This window comes from Eleutherodactylus coqui, chromosome 7 (genome assembly GCF_035609145.1).
Source record: "Eleutherodactylus coqui strain aEleCoq1 chromosome 7, aEleCoq1.hap1, whole genome shotgun sequence".
NCBI lineage: Eukaryota > Metazoa > Chordata > Amphibia > Anura > Eleutherodactylidae > Eleutherodactylus > Eleutherodactylus coqui.
The window spans coordinates 121,003,117-121,025,598 of record NC_089843.1 but is presented as its reverse complement, the minus strand read 5'-3'; the positions used below and the strand labels follow the sequence as shown (position 1 = coordinate 121,025,598).

Below are 22,482 nucleotides of genomic sequence, written 5' to 3'. Positions count from 1 at the left end.
CTTCTTGAGTATTACATTAGAGGGAATTAACACACAATATTTATGGGTTTTTATGGGTTTTTAAAAACATGTTGCAAATAACATCATTTTTAGCAGCATAATAAACAACAATCGCGATACAAAACCTTCTATGTGACAGTCCCTGTGACCAACACTAGTTACAAATGCAAAAATACTTACCCTAGATTTTAACCCTTTGTAATCCAATTTTATATTCAGGATTTCCTAGGGGAGGTTCTCTTTCTGCCATTATACAATGGTGCCACCTGCTGGCTAGAGTCAGTACTGCGGTATTGGACATGCTGGAGAGGCCCCCGACGACAAAGCGGCCAGTAATACACAATAAGAATACCCTGCCGCACGTCTTCCGACATCAGAAGTTGTACAGCCTTCAATCAAAATGTCTGTAGATGTCAGACAGTGGATTGGAAAGGGCTATTCGGTAAAATCTACTGAGTTCTGCCCACCCCTATTCCTTAAGGTGCATTTAGACGGAACAACATTCAGAAAATTGCTAATATGAGCGAAAGTGAACGATAATCGTTCAGTTGAAATGCCAGCCAACGACTAAACCATGAGTGAGAATCCTTTACTTCTCGTTTAGTTTCAGCCGGCATAAAAATCGCCATTGACTTGTTCACATGTTGTCGGGTTTAAACACTTCTCGTCAGGGGTGTAGCTAAAGGCTCATTGGCCCGGGTGCAAAAGTTTATCTTGGGGCCCCCTAACTTCTCTTAACCCCTTGACACAGAGGCATAACTTGAAGCTCCTGGGGCCCAATGCAAAACTTGTAACAGGGCTCCCGACTATAATGCTTTTTTCATAGTACTAGGCTCTGTGTATAGAGAAGAGAGGCCCTATGGGCCTCGTAAGGGTCCTGGGCCCGGGTGCAACCGTATCCCCTATAGTTACACCAGTGCCTCTTGTGCAGTGTTTCACATAGGAATGTGAAACAATGAACGAGAAGTGGAAGATTCTCAACAATCTGCCTGTCTAAGCATTCTGTACCAGCATGATGAAGCTGGTGAGGGCATCACCAGCTCCTTCATTCGTGCAAACAATTCTCATTCAGAATCGTTCAGCCCCCATGTGTTCCCTCCTCTGTGCAAATACATTTGCGCTTCCTTAGATAGGTATTGTCATTTTTATGGATCATTGAGAAATCTGATAATGTAACATGCCCACTATTACTTATTTTGTTAAAAGCATTAACCTCAAGAGGTAGTCGATATATATTGAAATAGCGGTCACCTAGACAGGATGTCAAGTGGTTGCTAGGGAACCTGAATAGGTATACCCTGCAGAACAGAGCCGTAGAAGAAGAACTCTAGATTCTGCAAGTGTAATTTTAATCAGACTAGACATATGTAGTTATTGCACCGGAGTCTTTAACCCTAAAGCAAACATCTCAATGTGTTTCCTACCATGTAGAGAGAACTGAGCTGCTCTCATGACAGCAAAACCATTGAGGCTGTCTTGTGTTAATCTCTCTGATACCAGACAGGATATGATTGAACTACAATTTGTTCCCTTACTGTTCGTCGCTCATATCATACAATCATAAAATAATCATTCTTCATTTGCCAGTTGTTCCATGTAAAAGATGATCATTCAGTCATTCGCAATCCATTCTGAGAATTTCCAGACTCTGCTGAGAGACAAACGATGGACTGAACAAGCTAGGACGCAAAAATGATGAACAAATGGAAACATTTATCTGTACGTGTAAATGAATGTTATTTGAAAGTAAACAACTTGTTTGCTTCTTCAAACGATAAATGGCGATATGTAAAAGGACCCTAAGGGCGGCTATACATGAGGCGACTGTCAGGCACTCGACAGCAGTCCCAATACTTCTGTGTATGAGTGGGGGAAAAGAGTTAAGGAGAGTTCTGAGTTCCATTCTGGGCTTGCAAGAGGACCACGCAGGCACCTTCAGCATGTGTGGCCCAAAATAGAAGAGGCCGAAAGGAGTCCACAGTCTGCCCTGGGCTTGCTGTACCCAGTAGATGTGAAAGTACCCCTTCAATGGTAAGAGAATGAGCGAATGAGGAGCCATCATGCAGAACACCCTTTTTCCAAATGTGAGTGTTGACTGGTAGAGAGTGTAAGAGAAGATAGAGTGCTGCCGGGGCCAGGACCCACAGATAACAAGGACTGTGGTTTCTCCTGTTCACCCGTGAGTCTGCCGGGACCAGGACCCACAGATAACAAGGACTGTGGTTTCTCCTGTTCACCCGTGAATCTGCCGGGACCAGGACCCACAGATAAAAAGGACTGGGGTTTCTCCTGTTCACCCGTGAATCAGCTGGGACCAGGAGCAACAGAGAACAAGGACTGTGATTTCTCCTGTTCACCCATGAATCAGCCGGGACCTGGAGCAACAGATAACAGGACTGTGGTTTCTCCTGTTCACTCGTGAATCCTCCCTGCCACACCACTTTGAAGTTTGCACCGTGTTTTCCTGCTAGCATGTATTTGCAAATTGTGCCAAGTAAACGAACCGTTTACCGACCATTTCCGGTTTCGCTCAGAAAGTTAACTCCCTGTGTGTGGACTTTTTATTACCAACAACTAGATTCACCGCAAAGGATGGAACGGTGGCTTCATTTGTGACATAAAGGTCTAAGATAATCCATTATTGGGTTCTCCTGTTTAATAACCTGCCCTCGGCCCCTTGGACGTGTCACCGGTTACCCTCCGGGTGGGAGACAGTAGAGCCACCGTGACAAGACCCAAGCTCTACCCCGCTTTCTCATATAGTTTAAATTTCTTGTATGGCAATGCTTGTTAAAGCATAGCAACTATTGTAACGCTACTGTCTTGGAGTCTCTCGAAATAGTGAAGGCCTCAGCAAAATAGGCGCTGTTATTTAGTATAATTTACTGGTTGTAAGTTTATGTCACAAGGCCTCCTTCATACAGGCGACACGGCATTGCCACGAGAAAATTGCAGCGATATCACATCACTGGTTCGTGCAATATCGTTGCATCTTCTCGCGGCAATACTGTGATTTTGTAGCGCTACAAAGTCGCATGTGGTGCTACAAAGTTGCGCGTCAGCCCGGCTGAAAGTAAACTGTAGCTGAAGAAGAAGAAAAAACTACACATACATCACAATTCCCGCTCTGTCAACCCGTCCGCACTTTCTCCCTGGGTCCCTGGCACTGATCATCTTCTTCTCTTCTGACTGGGGAGTCAAAAATTCCCGCCTCCTGGAAGTGCTGGCTGTGATTGGCTGACGCTTAGCCAATCACATCCAGTGCTCGATGAATGGCTGTGATTGAACCAAGCAGGCGGATAGCGTAGTCAGGAAAGCCAGAGCTCAGTACACAGGTAGGTATATCAAGTAGCGGAATGGAGGAGCCGCAGATGAAAGAGCTTGTCTACTGGCTGGGAGCACAATAATCTCGCAAGGAACTGGAGGAAGAGCCAATCTTTTACAGCATGTCCAATTAGAAACAGGGTGGAGTCCAAAACAAGAACTGGATCAGGAGCACTGGAACAAGGCTAAGGCTCAGCAGGCTGGATAGCTCAGCAGGGAGAGCTGACGCTTAGAGCACAGGAGCTCCTTAGTTCATGCCCCGACAGTCCTATGGAAGAAACTAACATGCCCCCATTGTGCACTGATCCCTAAAAGCAGAATGCACACAAGTCCACATTACTAAGAGGGACACTATTTTAAAATGGTTGTCCAAGTTAAGGAAACCCCTGTCACCAGTTCCCCCATACCTTTAAAGCATTAAGAAACGATTCAGCTTCCCCGCTTGACCTCTATCGCTGGTTTCAGTCTCTCTGTAAAACTTCACAGGCTGCGCCTGTCCACAAACAAGCTGCAGCAGCCAATGACAGCGCTCAGCAATCATTGATGAGCGCTGTCATTGGCTGCTACAGTAGGTTCACAGGATGTCACAGCAGCCTGTAAGCAAAGATAGCAGAGACCTGAGCTGGCCATGGGCGGTGAGCGGAGACCAGAGACCCGGGGACAGGGGGTTTCTTTAACTCAGACATGCCCATATTATTTCATACCTATATGTACCCCTTCTGTTTTTGTTATTACTTTAATTTCATTCTATTTCTTTGAGACAATAAGTAATTTCATCCATAAGTTTGTATAAACTTAAGGGTTTTATCACACCATTTTATTATTTTGTAGTCCAATATTACTCTTAACATTCGGATTATGAAAGTCGTTTCATATATATTCTTTTTTCCTTTCCATAACTGTAAAAAGCTGCTCGGAGATTAGACTGATTAGACTTCTGGTCACTGGAGTGCATCTCACCTTGGGAGTTGGAATGCAATTGCACACGCTCCTGGAAGTGCCCTTACTGGTTCTGGTCACTGGCGTAACTATAGGGGATGCAAGGGGTGCGGTTGCACTCAGGCCCAGGAGCCTTAGGGGGCCCATAAGGCCTCTCTTTTCCATGTAGGAAGCTCAGTACTATGAATAAAGTATTATAGTTGGGAGCCCTCCTACAGAGATTGCATTGGGACCCAGGAGCTTCAAGTTACGCCTCTGGTTCCAGGATTTGGAATGCAGATGCATGTGCTTTGGGACGCAGTTTGCAGGGGAACTTCTGGAGCACCAGAACTTCTGGTTCCGCGGGGGGTACGTGTGCGAATTTGGCAAAGGCAAGAAAACCAAGCCATACCTCCCCCATTGACGTCAATACAGATGCTTTGCAACAGAGGTAATATCTTATTGTGTGTATGTATGTATATATATATATATATATATATATTCATTAGTTATGTATTAAGCACATATAAAAAAAGGATAATGTACAGATACAGTGCATATACATATATATATCAGATTTATCCTTTCTGCGTGTGCCTGATAAAGGAGGCTCCCTGGCCTCCAAAAAGCGTTGCATCCATGCTTTTATAAGTACTCTAAATAAATAGTTTTCCCTAACCTCTGCAGGCTTGGCTCTTAAGGTGCAGCTTTGACATTGCAGTTCGGCACACGTGGATTTAGGGGAAGTCTTCTGATTTGGAGCCCCTCCATGAAGTAAGTTTTCTTTACCTTAAACTAATACTCTTTATGACCCTTGGATCGCTGGGATTTACTATTTTCTTTATGGTCTTGTATATTAACAAAACTCTATCATTCCTAATAAAAACGATACAATTATGTGCCCCCTAATATATGGCATAACTGCTGAAGCATCTCGCCAGAACCCCGATGACACATTGTGATACAGTTCTGCCATGTAGAATGTCATATATGAGAATACACTGTAGAATCACTATTGCCTGCATTGTCTTTGCTACATGATCATTATTTTGCATAATTTCATCAGATTTATGTCAATTGTAACCGATCTGGAAATGTTTATTTTTTATTGTTTATCTTACTACAAGAAATGAATTTAACCTTCTCTTTCCCAGAATGCAGCAGAGACATTACTAAGCTGCGTCTTGCCTGTGACTTTGCTGTTGCTGGAGCAACAAGAGGAGTGGAGGATGGCTTCTTCGCTGTCACTGCTCACAGCTCATAACCCTCATCCTCTGCTCACTGCTGGGGAAGAGAAGCAGCACATCTCAGCTGCCATTGGCTGCGGCAGCCTGTCTGTCAGCAGGGGGCAGGCTTCTGTGTGAGACTCAGCTCTGCTGCTGTACTAAGCTTCATTAGAGCTGCAGAGGCTGTCACTAAGTAACTCTTTAGATTCCATTTCTTCTTCAAAGACCACCGGCAGAATGGTAGGTGCTTCATTCTTCTTTCAATTCAGTAATAAATCCTGACGATAACCTGGACAAGTTGTAGCTTTAGATTCCCCTTCCATGGGTTTGGATCATGCAATGCTTCTATAATGGTAACATTCTCCCACTAATGCTTCCTAACATGAGATCAGTGCATGTTTGCCATCATACGTGTGGGTGGATGTGTTCTACATGATCACTTAGAAAGCACATCCTGTTTTCCCAGGATCTAATATATTGCATACTAATTAATAGCATTATTATGATGTATTGTGCAGCCCGTACAGCTGCATTCCCAAAGGAGATCCCTGCTATTTTCCCAGTGTCAAATATCCCATATTTTTTGGCTAGATTCGATATCCGTAAAAAATGTCCCGCTTTAAATTGCATAAACATCGTTCTCTTGGATTGTTGTCCTTCTGTGAACAAGGGGATGTAGCAGAGCATCCGCAGATGTATTGTGTGCAATGAGGACATTTGTTAGAATATGGCTGTGATGTAACCGCAACGTACATGAGAGGGGACATTGTAACGGTCGTTGACGTCACTACATTAGCTACATTGTCATTTTGGAGAAGGCCTTGGACTGGATTCAAATCCATGGTGTGCACCAGTGACAAGACGCGGTACATGTTTTACGTGCGTTTGCCAGTTGTCAGCTGTATGAAGAATTACAGGGTCACTTATCTGTTTAGCAAACTGTACAATTCTTGTTAGTAAGGGCAGTGTTTCACAGAACACACTGATTGTGAGTGTCTGCAGTGAGGAGAACCATTCTAATTACAGAATAGTAATTATACTTTTATTTTCTGTAGTTTTTTTTATCTCTAAGGTTAGAATATAGGATGCTGTACCAAATGCTTATTAATGGGCTAATATAGGAATGACTGAAATAAATGGTTATATTGATCATGTGTGTATATGGTTATACAGTTTAGGATTTTATGCATTTTTTTTAAACTGCTTTATATGGTAACTGGAATATAGAGTAGACAATCTTCTTGCACCCAAAGGGGGGAGCATGTATCCTGTTTTCCTGAAAATAAGACATACCCTGAAAATAAGACATAGCAAGATTTTCAAGAATTTTTGAGGATGCAAAATGATTTTTCAGGTTTTTTGAGAATGCTTGAAATATAAGCCCTACTCCAAAATTAAGCCCAGCTAACAGTTAATTAAAAAAGTCAATTTAAATAGTGTCTAGGCAGCTATACATATAAAAAAGTTTAACCTTTTTGAACAAAAATCAATATGACACTGTCTTATTTTCGGGGAAACACAGTATCAATAGAGCATGGATACATCAGCTATTATGCAAAGAGTCAGCAGCACTGACAGAAAAGTGACATGGCAGCCAGCAGCTGTATTGTGACATAAGATCTCATTGCAACTTAAATGTGGCACAAAAATCAAACTAAACTTCCTTCCTGTGCAGTTTGATAGAAATGTAATTCACTGTGTTACAAAAATAATGATTTTTTTTTTTTTTTTCTGGACATTTTTGTGTTTTGGGTGCTGATTTATGCTGAGATTTTCACTGTTAAGAACAGATTTACAGACAATCTTAACAAGAAGACTAGATGTCACTAAAATGAAATATGTTTTATAAAATGTCCTTATAAACAGCAAATCCTGAATAAGGTAGCATACAGTAAGAAGCAGGACATAAGATCACCAGGTGGGAGATGTATAACAACTTCCATGAGTGGCAGGAAAATATGGGACGTTAGATGCAATGCTTGCATACGGGCTCCTGCACATGAACGCAGGCGTATATGAATGTGTATATATATATATATATCACATGATTTCCTGCACGTATCCACGCATTATACTGCCCTCTTTTTCGCTGCCAGGCCCGTTTACATTGGCATGGGATACTCCAATCCACCCTAAATGCGGCAGCCAGGCTCATCTTCCTGTCCAGCCGCTACTTGGACGCCTCTGCCCTGTGCCAGTCACTGCACTGGCTGCCCGTTAAATACAGAATTCAATTTAAACTCGCTACCTTCATCCACAAAGCCCTCCACAGCGCAGCGCCCCCCTATATCGCCTCCCTTATCTCAATCCATCACCCAGCCCGGGCTCTTCGCTCTGCTAACGAAACCAGACTGAGCGCCCCTTTAATTCGAACTTCTCATTCCCGCCTCCAAGACTTCTCCAGAGCAGCATCGGTCCTCTGGAATGCATTACCAAAGGCTACCCGAGCAATCCAGGACTCGCAGAACTTCAGGCGTGCTCTAAAAACGCACCTCTTCAGGGAGGCATACCGCATTCCCTAAACAAACCCCTCTGTACTCCGCCTGATAACATGCTCCCTGACCTATTGACTGCAGTCCCTGCTAACCGTCATCAACCGCTCCTGCAGTCATACTGATCCTGCCGTCACACGGCCAAATGTCTGACCATTGTCTGTGTGTATAGAATTCCTTACTCTCCACCTCGCCATACCGTGCACATATCCAGCCCCTTTCCCTTTTGTATCACCCCAATACTTGTAGTATGTAAGCTCGTTGGAGCAGGACCCTCACCCCTATTGTTTCCATCAACTGATTACTATGTAACCGTGGCTCTGTAATTTTTGTACTTTTGTCTTTCTGTATCCCCCCTGTCTATGTAAGCGCTGCGGAATATGTTGGCGCTATGCAAATAAAGTTTATTATTATTATTATTGAAGCGGCTGAGCAGCCTAATTAGTCCCCGATGTTATCAATTAACACTGAAAAATCGCGCAATATGCACAATTTAATGCAGACAGGATACACCTTTGTGCATCCCTATAAACTACTATAGTGCCTTAGGTGCGCATGTGGCATATTCTTTCGCCCAACAGAAATGTACTTGCAAAAACGCTGAATGTGAAATCAACGGGTTCTATTGTTAGTGGTTTGCGGAAGCGATTATGCGAGCACGAAAAAGCACAAACATCGCCTGTGTGAAGGAGCCCTCAGTCACTTATTTCTTTTCTGTCTGCCAGTGTTCCCCCTTGGAATATTCCAGCAGTAATCAGCCAACATCGCAGGCGTCTACTTTCCGTTTTTCTATTGTACATGTGTCCTGGTGAAATCCTTCACTGTGCTCATCTCACAAGTCACTGCATCTCTCCTGTTAGACAGCTTTGATAAATGAGGGCCATGGGTTTAATGGTCAATATACTGTAACATAATGGTAAAGCATTGAGTGTCCTACTTTCTTATGTCTATAACTTCATTATCTAACAGACAATTTTGGTTGTCGTATTTGGATTCAGCACCCTGAATATACGTAAGAACACTGATTTTTACACAGGAAAGTATACCATTGTAGCACAGTGTAACGAACCACAGTGTTAAAATATGCTATAAATGTTAGCATGTTTGACAACATCACTAAAGTGCTGTGTGAGTGGAGCTTTTGGCACATGATCCCCTACTATATAATGGGTTAGATTTATCAACACCTTTTTACCGCAAAAAAAGTTATACCATTTGGCGCAAGGCCTGCTTATGCAAAAATTGTGTAACTTTGTGAGCAGTATGCCATTCTGCACCACTTTCCTGAAAAGGTGCGTGGCTTGGCAGAGGGCATGGCTACCCCAGACCAACAGAGTTATGTATAATTAACACTAAATGATACCAAATATCTACTCCAGCTCCCAACTGGCATATATTTCTATGTAAGCCCACGGAGGTGCCGAGATGTACCTAAGATATAAAGAGGCGGAAATCATAGTAAGGCTGGCATTAAAAACACTGGTCTTAATACGTTTCCTCCACTGTTTAAAAAAACATTCCACCAGGTTGCTTCTCCACGACTCTACTTACCAGGGTGTCAGGGAAATTTCTGCGTACAGCACCAATCAGGCCCACCCCAATGCCCCGCTGCCGGCGGTAAAGAAGAGACACCACACACGGAGGTCTGGTATAGTTCCTCACACGGGGACATGACTGCGCACTTTATTACAGATTACATGGGATCTTATACCCTTTGGTCTCATAACTAGGAATGGGTGATGGGCTCATTGGCTCAAATTCACAGCATAACCATATATGGGAAGTCCGGCTGAGACAGTGAAAGTTATATACGTAGTTGAACAGTCGTTATCTAGATACGGCGCTTCTGGGAAAACAGCCAAGCACACGGCCTTCGTGTCCGATTCTTCATTGCGGTGTTTAAGATACATTTTGTCTTCGCCTTGCAAGGCCTTTGGAATATCTGATGTAAGGCGACAGATTAAGTTTTTTCTCATTTGGAATGGAATAGAAGTTGCATATAGGTATAAAAGCATAAAAAAACATATGGCAATATATACATATACCCTCACAAGGGCATTATGGATTTAGTGTTGTGCATTGCCACCATCTTCATCCTAGATTTGGCGGTGGCTCGCATGATTATCTATTGCAAACAACTATTCACAAAACTAAGGCAATTTTGACATGGCTGAGAAAATCGCACGAGATTTGTGCGTTGCGAGACGCACAAATGTCGGACAAATATGATCTCCATTCTTTTGAATGGGTTCATACACATGATCGATACTTTTCCCACATCACATTACTGGGAAACACATTCTATCTTCGGACATGCCCTCGTAACGCATCGCTAGGTGCACGCAGTGCAATGCAATGCTAGGTTTCCTCATTGAAAACAATGGGAGAAACTCCATGATCCTCTGCCGCAGCTATCAGCTGTGCCTCAGGATCGCTACTTCCCCGAAGTGATGCGAGGCGGTTTTGAGATAAAAACGCCTCACATCCACAGGGAAATGTCATGTTGGCGAGCGTGATATCTGTCCGTGGTTCATGGCCCGATATCGCACTTGCCCGTGTGAAGTTAGCCTTATTCTGCACAACAGCATAGATCGCTGGTATTGTTAACTATGGATTATTTCTTGACTGCTAATGAATAGAATAACGGGACACTATTAACATAACATTACCTGAGCTTGGTTGGCACATTCATCCATAACCACCAAATGATTTCTAGCAGGAAATTTGAAGTAACAAGGAATAGTCAACATTTATTTACTTTATTCCATAGAGTATCACAGGTACAGCAAGTAGTGGAAACAAGAATTCATAAGGCCATATAGCAGAGGCAGGAATGGTCTTGAAAAAAAAATGTGCACATACTAATGTTTACTTGGATAATACCCTTCGGTGACAAAACTTACCTCTGTGAAGTGGTAGAGGTACTTTGGCTGTACCACATCATGGATGCAAGACTTGGTCACAAAGAACTTTGAATACACGAGGCCTGGAATGAGATTTGGGAAATATCACTGTTAGGCCTAATGCCCACTGATGGATTTCTGCCGTGTTTCACGCAGCGGTATTCCACAGCTATTAGGTTCTATTTAGCCTAATAGTTTTTTGTCTTGCAATGTTCATGCTGTGAAATTCTATCGCGGAATTACGCAACATGAAAAAGATCACACATGTGCTATTTGCCGTGGAAAAACTTTCGTCCGGCTTCCATTGTAGTCTATGGAACCCGTCCGTCACGCGATACTTCTCCCCTCTTGTTTGTTCTAGTTATGGAGCCTTTAGCCATTAGAATACACAATAATTCAGAGATTAAAGGAATTAAAATTGCCTCAGTCCAACACAAGCTTTGCATGTTTGCAGATGACAAACTAATGCTAGTTTCCTCCCCTCATACTTCTATCCCCAATTTGCGGGCAGACTTACCCAGATTTGGATCATTATCTGGTTCAGAAATCAATAATGCAAAAACTAGGGCTTTCAACCTAACGTTACCCCTGCAATCAGTATTACAACTTCAAGCTAATTTCCTATTCCAATGGGTATCCATTTTGAACAATAATCGTCTTGTGTAAATGCATGCAGCGACTGAACAAGAGTTGTTCAGTCATTCAGTTTTTGCATGCAGAAAACTGAACAACAAGCCGTGCTTACAGTGAATCGAGGCGGGCAGGGGAGGGCGCCCTGATGCCAGCCATACTCGCTCCTGTGTAATAGCGCAGAAGCGAGGATCACTGGGACGAGCTGTCGGGCATCGCTTGCTCGACAGCTCATCCCATGTAAATGGGGCATTTGTCTCTGCTTCTCCTGGAGAGTTGGAGTCGTTATCAGATATTATAGATAGGAAGGGTAAATGCATGAACATGAGATTACTCCCCAAACTGTTATATCTCTTTAGAGCCTTCCCAAATGTTTCAACAGATATCCATCCATTTTGTTTGGCAGAATTCCACCCCACAGGTATCCCATTCCACCCTCTACAGATATAGATTGAAAGGTGGCCTTGGTGTCCCAAATATTCAAAAAAATTACTAGGCAGCCCAAATAGCTCAACTAGCCCTCCTCCATTCGCAAACCAACATGCAACTCTGGCTATCTCTAGAACCCCTCAAGGTTTATCCCCTCAGCATTGACTCAATCTTATGAACCCCACTAACTTACAGCCCCCCCCCCTCCCCCATTACAAACCGTATCACAAGCACTCACTGAAAGTATCAGATTTCATCAAATATTCTGGTGGATTAATTTCACCTATTTACCCCTACTCCCATTTCTTCAAAATCCGTTAATTCCACCTGGCTATGCCTCCCCTCAAATGTTTCAGGTCTGGACAAGCAGAGGTCTCACCAAAATATATAATCTACTTTCTATAGAAGGTATTCTCCCATTTTCCACCCTTCAGAAAAACTCTACTAAACCCTCTTCAGAAATACTCGAATACCTACAACTCAAATACTTCATAGTCAAAAAACACTAAGTCCCCATTAACTTCAACCCCTTCAAAACCTTTAGTCTTAAATACCCTCATGCCGGAGGTCTCATTTCTCAAATCTACACCAGACTAGTCCACTCCTCTTATCATACTCAATTATCATATATTTCCCACTGGGAAACAGATATTGGAAGTCCTCTTACTGAGGATGATTAGTCTCAGATTGGGAATCAAGTAATAAAAGTGCCCACAATATACTCATGTTAGAAACCTCCTTTAAAATACTATTCCAGTGGTATCTAATCCGAACCCAAATAGCCTATGCTGAGGGGTTGTCAATCTCCCAATGACATGATACACATTTGGTGGTCCTGTCCCCGAGTGAAATGACTATTGATAAGAGTATACTTATTACATTTTTGGTTACAGGTAGCAATATCCAAAGGGCTCCATGGGAGGCCTTAATAAATTAAAAAATCGCAAATATCTCTCTGGAATCAAGAAGATTGATTTTGTTCTTTTTCCTAGCAACGAAACAGACAATTGCCCAATTTATTCCAGCTCATATTTGTAGAGGAGGGTAATAATATTTTTGTATACCAGTTAAGTTCAGCGGTTAGGTTTTTTTTCCTTTGTGCTTCTGAGTGTTTCTATAAGTGCCTTCCTTTTATGAACTTAGGACTTTGGACTACAATTATAGTGACCATTGTTGCTATTGAATTCTGACCATCTCTCGATGTCTTTCCTGTCCTTGCAAATTCCTTCTTCTTCATTTTATACCTAGGGACTAGAGTTGAGCGAACATACTATGCTGAGCTTGATGCTCGTTCGAGTATTACCGTACTTGAAGGTGCTCGTTACTCGTGTTCGACCCCGCCCCAGTTTTTGGCTCCTCCCCGCTGTGACGTGCCTGTTTTAGCCTCTCCCTGCCGCGATGCAGCACGCGTCATTGGCAAATTTTTTGTCTGGTAGGGGAGAGAGAGAGTGAGAGAGAGAACGAACCAAGAAAAAAAAAGCTCGGCACCCGGCCTCCCACATACAAAAATGCTCGAGTCTCCCATTGTAGTCAATGGGGTTCATTACTCGAGTAGAGCTCTCGAATTTTACGAAAAGCTCGACTTGAATAACGTGGACCCGAGCATTTGGGTGCTCGCGCATCTCTACTAGGGACCATTTTGGGATGGGTGCTCCATTTAATTGGCAGATCCAGTCAGGATATATCAAGGAAAAAAGTCATGCTTCACCTCTGTTTCTACCACTGTCAGTTGTATTGTCTTGCAGGTCTAGCATCCCAGTAACCCCCTGTACTCTACACCTCATTCAGCCTGCCTGTGCCCACTTTTCCAGATTCTCTTGGTCTGTTTCTTTGACAAAGCTGGATGGATGTGACAATGGGGCTGAGCTGTAATACCAGGTACAGGGACCATATCTCAATGTACGGTATAATACTACCGACTACTATGTTCTTCTAGTCAATTTCCCTAGATCTTTGCAGGTGGCTTTTTACAGTAGATTAGACATCATCTTGCTTTCATAAAGTTCGTTCACATCAGAGACTCTGTTCAGAGGCTCCATTGCAAATTTAATTGTTCTGAATAGGAAAAATAGGGCTGCAACTATCAAAACAACGGACCACCAAAATACTGATGTGAGCAAAACCTAACCAAGAGAGAACATTTCCAATATCCGATGAGTATTGCCACAGGGAGTGTCCCTATCACAGGTACTGGACATGAAAGCTATCACCTATATTGAACTGCTGGCAAGTGAAAGTAACTCCAAACCAGAATTTCTACAGTATAGATCAGTTTAATCCGGACTTTGTTCTGATTTTCTCAGGAGCCGGTGTACTTTCTGTTATTAAATGCTTGATAATTCAAAATGTCTCATTTTATTTCTAGTATGGATTTGTCAACCATGCCTTGGAGCTGCTGGTGATAAGAAACTATGGAGAAGAAGTATGGGAAGATATCAAGTAAGTTGCTGGCGGGAATTTTATTTGTACTTTTCATATATTATGTACACATAGACTGACTATGTTCACCCCTGAACACCAAGATATATTTTGGATATAGAATTCATCAGCATAAAAAGTTAAATACATTACATTACTTATCTTGTAGTGATTAAGAGTGACATACTATATTATGATCCAGAGCTGCATTCACAGTTCTGTAAGCCTCAGGGTTGAAATCCCTCTTCTTTCCTTACTACAGTAGTTCAGTGTCTGCTAACGTATGGTGACTTGCATTTAAATGTCATCTTTATATCAGGCCTTGCACAGTAATGATATATGAAAAACGTCTCTGTAGGCATATTTAAAACTATGTCTAATGATAAACTTGTTGGCTGTTTTTAATAATAGAATTATGAGTACAGCTCTGGGGTATAGTAAAGGCTGAAACTCAGGATCTGTACAAAATAAGTAAAGTATTTACAAAGTTATTCAACTTTTTATGTAGTTTATTATGTGGGATATTTCAAATTATAAATAGAGATGAGCGAGCATTGCCCTTAGCGAGTACCTGCCCGCTCGAGACAAAAGGTTCGGGTGCCGGCGCGGGGGAGCGGGGAGTAGTGGCAGTCAGCAGGGGGAAGCAGGGGGGTGAGAGGGAGAGAGAGATCTCCCCTCCATTTCTACCCGCTCTCCCCCGCAGCTCCCTGCCCGCCGGCGGCACCTGAACCTTTTGTTTCGAGCGGGCAGGTTCTGCCCTTAGCAGGTACTCGCTAGGGGCAATGCTCGCTCGACCAATTGCCCTAAGCGAGTATGCTCGCTCATCACTAATTATAAACTTTTTCGGGGAGCATAGTCCTACAGGAGGGCTCCAAAGCACCCGAAACCTGTTAAGAGGGCTATCCCTAGAGGCCAGTCAAAAGTGTTCTAAAGATTCCTCTGTACATGTTTGGGTAAGAGAGGCTATCCTCAGTGGTCCATTGATTTGGTAAAAAAATAGTAGTTTTATACAGTAGAGACTGCATTCTGATGTGATAAGCAGTTTGCAAAAACAGAGGAGTTTAATAAGATAAAATATATTTCTTAAAGTGTCTTCTACTTTTGCAGCAATACTCAAATATATTTCGAAAGATAGTCATTTCCATGAATTCTCCAACAATGGAACAACCCATATGACCCAGCTTGATTCTGAGTGAAAATTTCAGCAAAACATGGTTATCTACAATGATGTGCTTTAAAAGTGGACATAACTGCAAAGTTCACAATCCCAATGATGCAGCAAAGGAGTTGTCATCTTTAGCTAATGGTTCTACCTACCAAATTAAAGGGGTTTTCCAGTTACTAGACAACATTCCTCTGGTAGCTTCAAGTGCGTTAAAATGACAAAAAGGGCAGTATTTACACATCCTCCACAACGGGGATCCAGCATTGTATTCCCGCCATCCTCCCAGGGTTTGCTGTGGAAGATGTCCTAATAGGCAGTCTGGCAGGGTCACTGTTTTGAGCTCCTGGCATCATGGCATCCAGGATATGAGCACAGATGCCAGGAGAACAGCTGGTGACACTGCAGCCTTTGATTGGCTGCAGTGGTCACCTGACTTTATGTGACAACATCTTCCACAGCAAACATCGGGAGGACAGTGGGGCTACAGCGCTGGATCCCCACCGCAGAAGACAGATAAGTACTGCTTTTTGTTTGAATGCAGCTATTGGGGGAATGTTCTCCGATAACTGGACAAACCCTTTAAGTCATTCATGAACTGCAGTACATCGTATGTTATCTATTTAACTGCCAGCACAAAATGTAAAGTACGGTATGGGGGTTGTATTACTTGTCCCCTTAAAGTTATCAGCAATCAGATAAATAATGCTCCTGCCGTATATAAGTACTTTTTCCATTGTCACAAACAGAACATGTTCTGCTTTATGCATTTTAGGTGTTGAAAGAGTTAAAGGGTGGTTCCCACCAAAGCAGTATATGATCTCTGGGGGTTCAACCAATGTGACCCCACTAATCATGAGAACAGTGCATCCCAAGTCCCCCAGATAAATGTAGAGGTGGTGCACTGCTCCATTCACTCCTATGGGACTAAGGGATATAGCTGAGCACATCACCCAACTATCTCCATAGACCGTGAATAGAGTGGTGGTCATGCATGTGACAACCAGTCCATTCATCTGGGGGGCTTTAGGTGCACCGTTGTTATAGTCATTGTTGGTACCAATGATCAGACTCCCAGCGATCATACATTTATGACCTATCCACAGGATAGGTCATAGATGTTCTTGGTGGGATAACCCTTCTAATTTGCCTCGTAGAGGAGGTGATTCTAAGAGGTCACTACTAAGCTGAATATTTGTCTTGAATAACAGAAACTCAACAGGTTTGAATTATAAAAGTGATTTAATTTAGCAGTATTTATTTGATTTCTTTCCTTTTCCGTATACTCTAATTCCTTCATAACCATATTATGTATGTATTTGGTTAGGCGGATGATACACAACCTCTCATGTTATGGTCAAGAATTCTTGTTCAGAACTGCATAAGTGACTGTAAATGGTGATGGATTTGCTCATTGCTTGTCTGTAATAAAATAGTAGTTTTGATCTCATCTGCTCAGCATGCTGGATCTCCGCTTGTATTTCACTGTATTTTCTAGCTTGGAGTGCATTTACATAGGCAATTATCACACGTCCTTCTAATTGCGATATGGTTGGAACTCTCATGTGAAAAGAACGTATTGATCTTTATTTTTTTATTCAAATGACCAATGGTCCGAGATATTTAATTTGCCACATGTTGTATTTTTGGGTGATACATTGCCAGAAATTGACCATTTTTTTCAATTGGATCTTTAAAAGACGCATTGCTCTCAAATGTTATGCTATGCGATTTGCATGTAAATGCAATGTGTCTTTTTTATTTTAACTATAGGAACAACATGCGATTTTTATTTTCACGTGCGAAAAAAAAATTGCATGTAGATTGATGCAATGTTTTTTGTTATTTTTCTTAAAAAATGCATCACACACAATGAAAAATGGCAGGTTTGAAAGTATGATACATCACCCACTTGAATGCACCTTTAAGGCTAACCTTGCATCACTTTGGGGAAGTAGCTGACAGCCGCTACGGAGGATTGCAGTTTCCCACATTGGTTCTAATGGGAAGACCTTGTATCGTATCGTACCTCGTGGACCTAGCATGCGGTGCGATTCTGCCGCCGGCCCCATTGAAAACAATGGGCGATACGAGGGCACACCCAAAGATAGGACGTGGTGTGATACAGAAGTTAACCATAGATTTCTGGATAATATGACCACTGCTACCAATGACCACATCCATAATAATATCCTCTGCAGGCTTGAATGCTACCACACTATTACTAGTTCTAATATGTTACAGATATTTCTTTTTAGGGTTTGAGCAGCAATGTCCTTTAGCCTTATAGTCAGAGAATATTAAAGGGGTTCTGACATGAAAAAAAAAAATTTGTACTCACCTTGCCTGGCCTGGCCCGATCGCCAGGCATGTCCCCTCCAGCCGGCATCTTCTTCTGTGCCTTTAAAGCAGAGCAGGAGCGGTCAAAAAGACCGCTTCCTGCTCTGGTCCGTCCGTCAGGCACTTCCGAGGTCAACGGACGGACCGCTCACAGCAAGCACGTCACAAGCAGTGCTTGCTGTGGGCGGCCCGTCCGTCCGGCTGAACTCCGGAGTGCTGCGCATGCGCAGTGGAGACGCATCCCGTCCTGACTCCTTTCAGAGGGCACCTCTCCACTGCGCATGCGCGCGATCCCGGAGCGGCGCTGCTGCTGAAGGAAGAAGACTGCCTGCCGGGAGCTGACCCCCCGATGTCAACAACAACAGAAGACAAGGTAAGTGTTATCTTTTTATGCTTTAGCAGCCATTAAACCATGGGTTCCCTGGGTCCATTAGGCAGACCAGGGAACAATGGCTGCTAAAGCATAAAAACATTATTCATGTCAGAACCCCTTTAAGGTAATTTATAATATGTTACTACTGTAAATAGAATCGATATAGATATTGGATTGCACTGACTTTTTATATGATCGGAATGAATTTACATGGTTCCATTATTAACTAGGTTTTAAAAAAATTACACATGTCCATCACGTTCAGCCTTTCTTAGAACTGTTTGAACCAAAAGAAGGCAAGACCAATCACCCTGCGCAATTGTAGCCGATTGTTTAGCATTAAAGGGAGTGAGTCAGCAGTTTTGACGCCTCTAAACTTCTTATAGCGCTATATTGATGATGAGGAAAGCTATGTGATGATAACATTGTTGATGGTCATGCAGGCTGCATGATCAAGTAATCCAAGTTTTAATCCCATTCATGCCGTGCTCACTAGTGCCCTGAGTGACCACTCCAGTGGTCTCCTGATTGGATGCTACAGTTGTCACTCAAGACCAGAGAGTAGGGGCTATAGAGCGTTGAATGAACAGATCCTGGGGCACCATATGTGAAAGGACTGCCACTGGGCACTTGTGAGCACTGTGTGAGAAGGCTTGAACCCTGGATTTCTGAGTAATGTAAGTTGCATGACCATCAACAGAAGTATGATCACATTACTCTTATTGCCATTAAATATAGCACTGTCAGACTCCCTCTAAGTGTTACAGCTTAAAGCGGTTGTGCCAAGTTCTAAAGTTATTCCCAGTGGCTGTCCAACTGCTGGGACGCCCGTTGATCCCGAGAATGGGGCCTTGGTCAGTCCCTGAGTGAGTTGCACAGAGGTAATACAGGCATTCCATTTACTTCAATGGCCGTGCCAGAGATTGCCGAAGTACTTGAACTTGATAATCTCTGGCAATGTCATTTATAGTGATTGAACCGGCATGCCCTCCACTTTAGTGACCTGGGCACCGACTGGACTGCGGTTCTTGGGATCGGTGGTGGTCCTGGTAGTCGAATACCCACCAGTCTTAAAGTTATTCCCTATACTGTGGATAACTTTATAACTTGGTGCAACAACTTTAGAGTAAAAAAATCATTCAAAGATTGCAAATGCTGTTTGCACGTATATTGGAATGTTTGTGAAAATGTTGGGTAAGCTTTAGGTGGTGAGGGACTTATACTGTATTGTTGGCCATGGAGACCCTGGTCAATATTCCAGTTATTGATATGTGAAATCCTTCCAGATGACATCACTGCAGAAAATGTATAGTCGCTTTGTTTTAATTTACTGCAGTGGGTCTGGTCTAATACACTATGGTTTATGAGATAAGAGTATGTGCAATAAAGACTTGTCTGCACAAAGAATGTAACCATACATCACTTGAAATTCTCACCTAGCATGAGACATTTTATCTAAACCTCATATGGCATTCAATGTACGTACAAAAGTTTGTTCTCCTTCTGCTAAATTGGAAAACTTATCTTGTCCGTTGATTTGTTATTGTAATGTATACTTCCCTTGTTGTATCCTTAATAGGAAAGCTTTATCTCCCAATGGTCCTTTTACACAGGATGAGCTATCGGGCAAACAATGCACTGGTAGCTCGTCCCAGTGATGCTCGCTCCTGTGTAACAGGAGTATCACTGGCATCACTCATAGTGCTGCCGGAATGTATGCGGAGCAGTCGGGGAGTGTTCCCCACCCGCCTGTCTCTATTCACTGTAAAGCCCCATTTAGATGTTTATGCAGCATAAACGATGAGTGATGAGTTTAACTATGACAGTGCAGTGTAAATAGCAGCTGTTCAGTATTGAACAGCCACTATGTTAACTAAATGGAGAGGGGCGGTGGAGAGCGAGGCGTGAAATCTGCTCCTGCCGCCCCGCTGTGAGCCACCAATACAAGCTCCCATGCAGCTTCATGAGAGCATGTATGTGCGGGGACGAGTGTCGTACATCGTTTGCCCAACATTCGTCCCGTCTAAATGGGGCTTAAGTGAATGACTGCTGTTTATACAGCTCAACGTTCAGTTTTCTACATGCAGAAACTGAGCAATTCCTGTTCGATCCTTCAGTTGCTGCATGCACTTACATGGGACGATCATCGTACAAATTCCCGCGGGAGCATAGGAATTTGAACAATTCTGAAATGATAATCACACTGTGTAAAGCGGCCATTACCCTTTTTTACATACAAGTTACATGACCTCCTACAGCATTGGCACATTATGTTTTCCCAAGATGCTAATTATGTTTTTCCTATAATTCCAAACCCCTGAAGGTTGTGAGTTCAATCCCCGCACAGGTCAGGTTGCCGGATGCGGAATAAGTTGGCGCTATACACGTCCCTTTCCCTCTCCTTTCAGTGTTCAAAAAATGGAATAGATCACCAGTTACTGTAGTAGATTACCAAAGGGCATGAGTAATGCCCAAAATGTTTTTCTCAGTCAGAAAGGGACTTTTCAGAGCTACAAATTTGAAGGATTATCTCAAGGTAGGTAATCAATATCAGATCAATGGTAGTCCAATTCCTCCCCCCTTTCCCCATAGCTATTAGCTAATTGAACTGTCTCTTTCATTCTTTACTAGACACTTTTGCTAGTGACTGTGCCTGAAATTACAGCTCAGTGCAAGTGAATCAGATTAAGTTGCAGTACCAGGTGCTGCCACTATAAGATGTACAGAGGTGTGTCTGGTAAACGATAAAAGAGATGCAACACTTTCTAGAGGAATGACTTGACTAAATTCTTGCTTCATTCTCCACACTTTAACCTCACTCATCATCTCCTGTGTATACCGACAAGGACTTTGGGCAGTGAAGACCAGGTCAGAAGCAGTGAACTGGAGTAAATTTAAACTGATTGCCTACTGACAATGTAATCATGCTAAGTGCTGTCTAGTACTGTCTGGTTATGTAAGAGCACATGTTATGTCTAGGTCATTTTTAGAGTTACATTAGCATCACAATTCCATTTATAATTAAAGGGGTTGTCCATTTTCTATTGCTGCCCAGTCCATGGACTTTACCACTTTACTATGTAGATAGGGGCCAATGCACTGGTATAAGAAAGGGATAGGAGCAGAATTTTAAATACATGTATATTATAAAATTGTATGACTTTATATTCTAGAACTAAATAAATAAAGACTGTAAAAAGTAGAATAGAGCGGACAACCCCTTTAATCCACTTTTAATTTTTTTTTAAATAAAAAAGGCATAATGTATCCCAATGAAAGATAACAAATACCCTCCATAGGGATCCATTGCTTCACTGACTTCAATAGTTAATGGGAATGTCAGGTTTTCATTTTTATACTATTTAGAATAGCTTTTGAAATCAGCGGTGACGTTAATGGAAACCATTCTATGGGTTTTGTTTAAAAACAGCAGGACAGAATAAAATACAGAAAATGCTAGTATGAATGGGACCCTATGTAAATTCATATGCATTGATATTTCCATACAAGGAGAAGAAAATATTGGAAATTTGATTACTGCTATAAACAGAAAATAGAAGATCTATGATTGTTGTAGGTGCTCACGCAGGGAGGCATACAGCTGCTGGGAATGAGGCACTGTATGTCTTATGAAGCAACGCGAGTGGCTGCAGGAAGCAGAGCATGGCTGTAGGGGTATTATATCAGTCCCACTGTTTATTCGTAAAGCATTATGAATTGGTACCTGGTTGTGACTGCAGAGAAGTGGCATGGTGGCTCCCACCTCTAGTGACCTCAGATGAGACCCATTCTTTTTGCATTCGAGAACAGAGGGGCTTGGATTTAGAAGAACATCCCTGTGTCTGCAGCAATCCTCCCCTGAAGTGAATTGCTTAATAAGCCTTTTGCTTGTGCTGAAACCGGAAATAGCACAGCTTATCCAAGCCTGTAACAAACTCTGTTGTAATAAGTGCTAAAGCCCCTTTTACACGCAAAATGACCGCTCAAAATTAGTTCGTTTTTGAGCAATCATTTTGCATTAGCTAATAATGGGCTAATTAAGCTATTAGTAGCTTACTAGCTTCATCTGCATGTATTTAGAGAACAGTGGACGGTCTGTTCTCTAAATACACGCCCCTTGTTCATACAATGCTAATAGCGCTGCCCGCGGAGAACTCAGCATGCAGTCCCTGCCATCCGGGATAATGGATTTCATGCTGACCTGAAGTCAGCGATGAACGAAGAGTGCACAATAAGTGCATGATGGGCACACATTTACACGCAACGG

General features: G+C 42.6%; 1 protein-coding gene and 1 long non-coding RNA gene across 2 annotated transcripts in view; one reads left to right on the top strand and one right to left on the bottom strand.

The window, feature by feature from the left end:
• LOC136572745 (uncharacterized) overlaps positions 1 to 10,919 on the bottom strand; it is a 35,254-nt gene extending 24,335 nt beyond the window's left edge. Inside the window, exons 1-2 of the long non-coding RNA XR_010785817.1 lie at positions 10,864 to 10,919; positions 9,512 to 9,902 (exon numbers count right to left, since the gene is read on the bottom strand). This is a non-coding gene — a long non-coding RNA (uncharacterized lncRNA). The remainder of the gene's footprint in view (positions 1 to 9,511; positions 9,903 to 10,863) is intronic.
• The window catches only part of GUCY1B1 (guanylate cyclase 1 soluble subunit beta 1), a 71,835-nt gene continuing 54,924 nt past the window's right edge, over positions 5,572 to 22,482 (top strand). Inside the window, exons 1-2 of the mRNA XM_066573602.1 lie at positions 5,572 to 5,708; positions 14,288 to 14,361. Of these exons, the coding sequence (XP_066429699.1) occupies positions 5,706 to 5,708; positions 14,288 to 14,361 (77 nt within the window). The 5' untranslated portion in view covers positions 5,572 to 5,705. The remainder of the gene's footprint in view (positions 5,709 to 14,287; positions 14,362 to 22,482) is intronic.